Source organism: Crotalus tigris, unplaced genomic scaffold, assembly GCF_016545835.1.
Source record: "Crotalus tigris isolate CLP2741 ecotype Arizona unplaced genomic scaffold, ASM1654583v1 scf7180000024339.11422700, whole genome shotgun sequence".
NCBI classification, from domain to species: Eukaryota; Metazoa; Chordata; class Lepidosauria; order Squamata; family Viperidae; genus Crotalus; species Crotalus tigris.
In genome coordinates, this window is record NW_024100509.1 from 4,253,208 (window position 1) to 4,262,438 (window position 9,231).

Sequence of the window (9,231 nt, forward strand, 5' to 3'; positions counted from 1 at the left end):
TTAAGTTTTCTATGACTTAGTGAGCTCGATTGGCTTGATTAACTTGGAAATTGATACTCTGGGCTATTCCGAATGACTTTGGGATTATTAAAGAGACGGTAAACGAATAATGCTAAAAGTTATAAATCTTCAATCATATTCTTGTTTACTTGGAACACATGTTTATTTCAGTTGTATTGCAAAAGTGCCTATTCCAGCCTCTTGTGTACTGGATGCATCTATCTTTTAAACCGCTTTGTTACATTCAATTTCAAACATCCCCTACCAATTAATCGGACTTCAAAGCAGCATCGTTTCTCTGCTGTTGCGTTTATATAGCATTGAAAGCTGTATTAAAATCGGGATTTCCCCACTCATTTTCATAAAAAAAACTTCCAAACTAACCCAAACTTTAGCCTTCAGATACCGAACTCTCGAAAGCTGCACTCTTCTGCGCATGTGCAGAAGGAAGCTGGGCAATTTCTGGCTAAAAAATGGCGGATGATAAGGTAGGTGTCGCGTGGAGCCGTCTTGTCCGCTCCAGGTTTCCTCTCGCGCTCGATCTTTTTTCCCTCGCTAGGGGCTGGCGTTGGCGGAGATGGGCAGATGCAGTGGGCAACCTACAATTTGTAGGGATCTTGGACATGAGTCGGGTATAGTCCGTGAAAAATCGGATCCAAGAAATCAATTTCGGGATTTCGCGTTATTTAGATACCTTCCCAAACCGGCTATCGAACTCCAACTTGCATGTTTTTTGCCACCTAAAGCCAGAGATACTAAGATTTTTGCTGCCCCGTGCATAAACTCGTGGAGTTGGAATTCGTCGATCTTCATAAAATAAATCGTGATAGCCACGGAACTGGCTTTTTTTTTTGGCTTAAGCATGGAGGATTACATGGATTCTCATATTATCATACGTAATAATATTTCACCAGTTGATGAAAGATGACCATATCACAGATAGAGCCAATTTGTAGTTTAACCATTCTCTGTATTCTCATATGATTCAGGCCCAAAGTGTTTATTTTTGCACCACCTAAGATTTTATTCATTCATTAGATCTGGTGGTGCCTCATTGCCGAAAAAAATCTTTGGGCGGCTCACAATATAGCGAACAGAATAAACAGATAAGAACAAGATATAGAAGAATAACAACAAAAAGCATGTTAAAGACAAGGTTGGAATCTGTTACTCTTTTGGTTTTGATTTTAGGTATGGATTTGAGAATGGATTTTCTGGAACTCCCATATTAAACTTGAATTCATTAGGATTTGTCCCTAGAATTCATATTTTGTGTCATAGTTCTGTGAAGTTCAGAATCAATGATGTAATAAGATTTATAATTTGATGGTGATTTTGAGATACTGTACTGTTTTCAGTCTAGATTATCCATTTACATGCAATCTTTAATTAGCCAAATTTTATTATGGCAAGTTATGAATATGTTTGATAGGTGCAACTGTAGCAGCTTTTCAATAGCTTTACCATACACCACTATCATGGTCTCAGTCACTGATAGATGTCTATGTGGTCTAATACAGGTTCTCTCCCCCTCTCCCAGCACATCTGCACGTGATTCAAAGGGGGTCATATTTCAAAAGCAGTATTGCATCTTGGCAATGCAAGCTCTATTTCTGTCATATGTACTTATGTCTGTACTCCTGTACAAAAGGGACAGAGCTTATGATGTGATTTGCTTTCATCATAGTTCTAGGTATGGTTTTAATGGAAGCAGCATATTTCCATTTCTCCTAAGTATTTCAAACCTCTGTCTTCGAACTACAAATAGGTAGGATGTTAGTTGGGAATTGAGAATGGGAATGCCTGTGTTAAGCTGTATATCTGAATGTAGGTCTCTACCCCTAAGACCTGGTCGTATATGTGATGCAAACTTTGGTAAACAAAAGTTGCCTTCTGTTGCTATTCAAACTAATATTTGAAAAATAGCCCACTAATGAATTCCTATTTCATTAGAGAAAAGTCAGACACATTTTTAAAAAGACCTTTTATCTTCCTGATGTAATAATAGTGATAGCTTCACACAAATTTAGACTTTAGCTAAATTCTTGGAATTGCTGGACTGCTTTGGCCCTCAGTTCTTTGCTTTCTGGAACAAAGATACTGAAATAGATTGTGCATGCAATTTGGAATATGCTTTTTTGTTTCCAATATATAGGATTCTCTGCCAAAATTGAAAGATCTTGCTTTTTTGAAGGATCAGTTGGAAAGTTTGAAACGAAAGGTTGAAAATGAAGTACAGGCTGGAATGGGGCAGGTAAGAATGGAGTTGCTTTGTTTCCCCAGTGAATGCCTTTGTTTGCTACACAGGATGCTTAAATATAAATGTCAACGAAGTATGATTTGCTGATCAACATCCTGTTAATATTCCATCAAAAACAAGCATAATTTGTAAATCATAGTAAACCTATTCTCACTACCCATCTACTCACCCCAAAATAAAAATGGAGATTCAGCTGTACTGGACAGCCCTTCATTTCCTTTAAATCGAGAGTTTACTGTACAGTTTATCTGTTAATGCACCACAATTTTTGTTTGTTTTATAGACTATTATTTTTATAAATAACTCAAGGCGGAAAATTATCGAATATAACTTCTTCCTCCTATTTTCCCCACAAACAACAACCCTATGTGGTGAATTGGGCTGACTGGCCCAAGGTCACCCAGCTAGTTTTCATGGTTTTTAGGGCTATATAAATAACATATTATGAGTTATCCATTAATACATTATTTTTTATTTTATTTTATTTTATTGTAAAAAAAATTATTTTCAATTTTGCATTACATTACATTCATAAAAATACTTCAGATAAAGAGTAAAATAAATTTATACACACAACTTTCTGTATTGCTCACCCATTTCCCCCCAAACCACATCACCCTCTAACCTACTTCCCTCTTTCCCCCTTCTTCCTCACACTCCCCCTCTCCTCCTTCTTCTCAACCTTCCTACTTACTTCTCCCCTTCCTCCTATCTTCTCACTCCAGATGCAGTCCAGGGGAAATGCCTGAGCAATTCCTCTCTCCAAATTAAAACATCAATATTATATACAATAAAACTATTTCTACTTATCTGAGCTACTTAAGCTTCAACCCATCCTCCCCCCCACCCCCCTCCCCCACCCCCTCCCCCCACCCCGACTTCCCAGAGCCAAGTACAAGGTTATACAAACATGTTAAACATAATCTATTTAAGTTTACTAATTATACAATAACCAAAATCATACTAACCCTTAACTCTCTTTAAACTTTAACATCATAAGTTTATAAACAAATCCATTACTCATAAAATAAATGAAACTTTGTAGTTCCATATTTCTTCTGAACATATTCTATCCATCTTCTCCATACAATAACATATCTCTCTTGTGAATGGTCCTTTAAATAAGCAGAAATTTTAGCCATTTCTGCTAAATTAGAAATTTTAAATACCCATTCTTCTAAAGAAGGCAGAGAATCCTTCTTCCAATATTGACCCACCAATAATCTTGCTGCTGTTATTAAATTCAACATTAAGATAGTTTCTTTAGCATCAAAATCCACAAAAATACCCAAAAGAAACAACTGGGGAGTAAACTTAATCTTCCTTTTAAAAACCATTTGAATGCTCCACCAAATCATAATCCAAAAGGCTTTAATATTTTTACAAGTCCACCAAACATGAAAATAGGTTGCATCCAAGCAACCACATCTCCAACATTTAAGTTGCAGGTTGGGGTACATACAAGACAACTTTTTAGGATCCAGCTGCCATCTATAAAACATTTTATAAAAATTTTCCCTCAAATTTTGAGCCTGCGTAAATTTAACATTTCTAATCCAAATTACCTCCCATAAATCCAATGAAATTGGTTCCTGAATATTCTGGGCCCATTTAATCATACAATCTTTTACTAACTCTTGTTTCCGAATCCAATTTTATTAACTCATTGTAAATTCTTTTAATATGAGCATATTTCTGATCTTTAATCTGAATTGCCAAATTTTCATCTACTAAAGTAATTCCCACTTTCTTATCTAAAGTCCACCTCTCCACTATTTGCAAATATTGAAACCATGATTGTAAAATATTTTCTTGCCTTAGCACGTCTGAAAACTTTAGTTGCCAATCAGTACCCGACCAAATAAGTAACTCTTTGTACGAAATATTATCAAAATTCACCCCCTTAGAAACCCCCTGAATTGCTTGTCCAGGAATCCCCCAAATAGGTATTTTATAATTTAACTTATAATAATATTTCTTCCAAACTCGAAGTAGAGCATTTCTTAAAATGTGTGACTTAAAAACCCAATCTACTTTCTTATCAAAAATTAAATATGCATGCCAACCATATAATAAATCCCAACCTTCGAGAGCAAGAATATTTTTATTTGTTAAATTAAGCCAGTCACTTACTAAAGTTAAAGTGGCCGCATCATAATATAATTTCAAATTAGGTGCTTTAAGTCCACCTCTTTCTCGAGCGTCTTATAAAATCTTAAACTTTACCCTTTATTTCTTCCCACCCCAGATAAATTTATTGATACCCTTCTGCCACTCATCCAAATTAGCATCCTTTTTTAAAATAGGTATCATCTAAAACAAAAAAAGAAACTTTGGTAGAACATTCATCTTTACTACTGAAATTCTCCCCAATCCATTAATGCATTATTAATGTGGTGGATTATGTTTGATCCAAATATAAATAGAAAACTCATCTGTGTTTCTGTCAGAAATAACCTAATTAAGAATTTGCTTATTAAAATTTAATTGATATAGAAAGAAATAAAAGGACATCATGATATAAGATCCAGTTATTTTCAGTTCAAGGCAAATAGGTTAGGATCAGAAAGTTCTAACTCTCTCAGTGCAGCTACATAAAAGGTTTCTGCAATTTCTCCACAATGCCATATGCATATAAAGTTAAATTACTTTCTCTAAGTTTAGCTGGTAAGAAAAATAAAGAAACAGGAGTATACCATTTTCTACTAATATTAATACTAGTAATAATGCAGGTTCTGAGGATATTTGTGACCAAAGGGCATGTCTAAAGACCAATTATACAGCAAATAAATCATCTTTCAATAATAAAATATGAATCCAAGTTTCTAAATTCTTACGGTATATATGGAAATCTTTTAACTATATCTGTCTCCTAAACGTCAGCAGTTAGATCCATTACATACAGTTTAAACAGCCCTGTCATTAGGGAACAGTGTAATGCCTTAAATCGGGTGTCAAACTGCTGGCCCATGAGCCGTACCCGTCACCGGGAAACCACGCCCCCCCCTTGCCGGCAATGGCGAAAAAGCTTCAATATGTTGCGTGACGTCACATGACGTCGCGAGTTTGACATGTCTGCCTTAAATAATACTTTTCTGAAATTGTTTAATGCTTTGAATAGTACTTGTCTGAAACTGGGATCAATACATGTTTAGTTAGTAACATTATATTAGCTTCGAATTCTAGAGAAAACATGTGAATTTTAGTTTTGCTCAAATATTATTTTTTTTCTTTTTCTTTTTTAACAGGATGGTTCTTGGTTGGCCTCTCCATTTGTCAAAGGATTTGTTGCTGGATTTGTTGTAGCCAAACTAAGATCTTCTGCAGTCATAGGCTTTTTGGTGGGGAGTTGTACTGGAGTGTTTGCTGCTCAGACCTATGCAATTCCTGATGTCGAAAAGGCAATCAAAGACTATTTCAATTCATCCAAGAAAAGATCAAATTAGAAATGCAATAATATTCATGCAACAGTATACCCCAGGGGAAAAAATAATCTTTCAGCTTCTCATCTCTTTCAGTTCTACATAGATCAAAACATTTACCTCCACTTTAGACATTCTTATTAACTGGAAAAGGGTTTTATAATGGACAAATAATATTTCAGCAGGTCTGCTTTTTAAGGTTCACAGTTCTAGAATTAATCTGATGCTGCTTGCTTCAACTGTCCTGGGGTTTAGATCAGACGAGAGCCTGGTTTTGGACAGCAAGGCAGTCTCTCTCTAATGGAGTGAAAAGCAACTGATACGGCATGCCTGCTATAAACCTGCCCATGCCAGGAAACACAGTGTGAGATACCAGCTTTCCTCTAATCATGTATATATATTATACTGACATGTATTTTATTTCTTTCCTGATTTGCTGATTTGAGTTCTTATTTGTGCAGCATCTACTTGCCACAAAGATAGTGTAGATTTCTTCTTTAAAAAACAAAAGGTGCTTCTTCCCTTTTCTCTCAATACATCCTGAAAATTATCACTGAATATTAGTTGTCTTTTTGTTGTTGTATTTTTGGTATTCATTAAGTGAGTATTGCTGATCCTGACTTATTATCTCTAGTTGCTTTATACTACTTTTTTTTAAATTTTAATGGCTAGATTCTTTGCCACCTCTATTTTACTTTTAACTGCTTTAAAGAAACAATTGGTATTCTAATTCTTCCTCCTGCACCAAAGACTGACTCAGCCTACACAACCTGCCCTTTCAGTAATTATACTTAGGAGCCTTGTATGCAGATGGAAGCCCTCAGTGCTCACTGTATGACCTGCCTTTGACAGATGGCTGCATGTCACTCAGTTTAACCTTTCCTAACCTCACTTAATCTTTCTAAATTGCATGCTTTGGGACATTTCAGTTATCTGTAGTGAAACTGCTGAAGGCACAAAATCTTAATCTCCAGAAATTTCTTTTTTCACATATCTGTTTACTTGTTAAACTACCTTTTACTTAGGCAGTAGAAAACGCGCGCCCCCCATTTCCCCCCTACCACAATTCTATGGGCTATGTGAGAATGACTGTCCCAAAGTCTTTTGATGAGCTGCTTTAATCAGTTTTCCACCATTACACTTTAGTCTTTTTTGTTTTTCTGAATGTGGTAATTCATCTATCAAGAAGCCAGATTCCTAGAAGGTGTCTCATTTGAATATATTTATTATATAGTAAATCTGTTCACTAAATAAGTATGTGTGTGTGTGCGTGCGCACATGCGTATGCACATAAGAGGGCTGTCATAACTGGGTTGCAACACACCCAGTAGATGACAACAAAGATTTGGTGACTTCTTGCACTGGTTTCTCTGTAGATGCATAGAGCTACTGTATCTAAGCTGCAAAATATGGATGAACCCTGAATGGCAGCAAATTTTGTGCAAGATATCAAGTCTTTTGAGATAGTTCAAACCATATTGTGGGAGGAACAGGCCCAAATAAACCATCAGATTTTATGTAATTCAGTTATATTTCGTACAAGACCCTCTGCCAGAAACAGGGTGCATGATCTGTGGTGGTCCAAAGAAGCATAGGAATGTATGCCCTCTCTTTTCTATATACTTTGACACTTACCTGTTGATTTGGATCTACACCTTCACAAAGCTCTTGTACCTCAACAAGCACTGGATTACATTACAGTTTTCTGTTATAAACTATCTGTCCTAGGTAAATGGACATATCATGTAGTGTGGCCCAAAGGGCTGTTCAGTTTTGTGTGTGTGTGTGTGTACACTTTTGGCTGTAAATAAAAATTATTGATATTAATATACAGCATAGAAAAATGACTATGGATGGAATGGTTTATCATAAAGTATAATCCCTCTCTAAGGTAAATAGTTTTACCTTAGATTCTGTTCTGTTTCAATCTTTAATCTCGTTAATCCGTGATGATGAAAGCAGATTCTTGTATAGAAGCCTTTTTTTTTTTTTTTTTTTGCCTGGAACACTCCTATTGTCCGTCAGATCTTCCATTCCTAAAAACATTAAGAGATTGTTTGTTTTGTTTTAATGTGTGGCCATGATTTTGAAGAATATTACGATAGTAAGAAAGTGAGACCTTAGAAAGCAATCTTTCATTTTCTGGCTACCTAATGGCCAGATTTCTGAAAATTCAGAAGAGAAAGATTTATGTTTCTTTTTATAAGTAGCACTAGTATATTGTCTCCAAGATGCCCATCTCTATCCCTACAGCTTTTTTTATTATTATTATCGTACTGGGAGTTGTGTTGGAAAAGGGTAGTCTCACCCAAGTGCCAAGTTTGAATTTTGTTCTTTTCTAGAGATTTGCTCTAATACAAATGTCTTATAAACATTATGGTGATTAACTGCCTTTTGCAAGCTGGTTTTGTGGTTCTGTATTTTTTGCTTTTATAAAGAATGTATTGCTACCACATCCCAAGAATAAATAACAGCATAAGCAACAATAAAACACAGTTCTTTTCTGTTCCAAAAAGTTTGCCTAATTTTTCTTTCCTGGATTTGCTAAATATTTAGCATGTTTAAGACCACAAGTTTAAGCCAATAATATATGTACTTGCTTTTCTAAATGATGCTCAGAAATGTTTTTATTGTTTTATCAATTCCTTATTGTTACCTCATAGAATGTAGTCATATTTTATATTCTTTTTTGGCCAAGTAGTTTTGAACTTCCTCATGTTATTTTTTATTATTTTGAGTATCTGATGTGATTGTGATATCATTAGCATTTGTACTGTCCTGTAGCCAAATTAATAACTGCAGACAATCAATAATTACAAATAAGGCTATACAGTATTTCCATTTATACTCTCCAGATGCCATCAATGTAGATTTCCAAAATAAAGTGATGTTTCTTTCTTTGATAAATATTTGGCTTATCTAGAGCATTCTTGATCTCTGGTAAACTTATTAAAATGGGATATATTTTTTCCACAGCAGTGTTTTTCACATGGTTGGAATTGTCACTTCTAGGATTTTTTAAAAACTTGATAGGATTGAACATGGTTTGGTTCAGTGTCAAAGTCAGCATCACCAAACAATATCTAAACTGGAATATGAAAATACTGTTTGAATTGTATTTTTCTTCAATTGTTATGAAGGAAACTATTAAGAATTTTATAAAATAATAATGATGTGATCAATTGATCAATGAATGGTTAATAACAGTGGGGTTCTTTTATCACCCAGTACTTTTGCTTAGCTTCAAAAGTTATCTAAAAATTTGGAATGATGAAGCAAACCTGATATTTATCAAATACATTACTGGAGGCCAACAGTCCCATGATATTTACTTGCATCATCGCCTAAAATAGTGTTCTCAACCTCGGCAACTTTAAGAGGTGTGGACTTAATTCCCCAGTCAATGTGCCCACTCGTATGTCTTAAAAATTTGCCAAGTTTGAAAACACTGATTTAGCTTATAAATGCAATCTTTCCCTTGGTACATGGGATATGGGATTTATCCAAGAGATCCACAGTGGATACACCTGACCCAAATCAGTCCCTGTC

At 35.1% G+C, this 9,231-nt stretch overlaps 1 protein-coding gene across 1 annotated transcript; it reads left to right on the plus strand.

Moving 5' to 3' along the window:
• The first annotated feature begins 427 nt into the window (after positions 1–427).
• LOC120300249 (SLC35A4 upstream open reading frame protein-like) lies at positions 428–8,589 on the plus strand. The gene is made up of 3 exons (XM_039326026.1): positions 428–488; positions 2,156–2,254; positions 5,509–8,589. The coding sequence occupies exons 1-3, from the start codon at positions 474–476 to the stop codon at positions 5,704–5,706; spliced, it is 312 nt and encodes a 103-aa protein (XP_039181960.1). The 5' UTR covers positions 428–473; the 3' UTR covers positions 5,707–8,589.
• The last annotated feature ends 642 nt before the right edge of the window (positions 8,590–9,231 follow it).

Coding starts and splice junctions, on each gene's coding strand:
- LOC120300249 (XM_039326026.1), top strand. Junction 2,255..5,508: donor TACAGGCTGGAATGGGGCAG/GTAAGAATGGAG, acceptor CTTTTTTAACAG/GATGGTTCTTGGTTGGCCTC.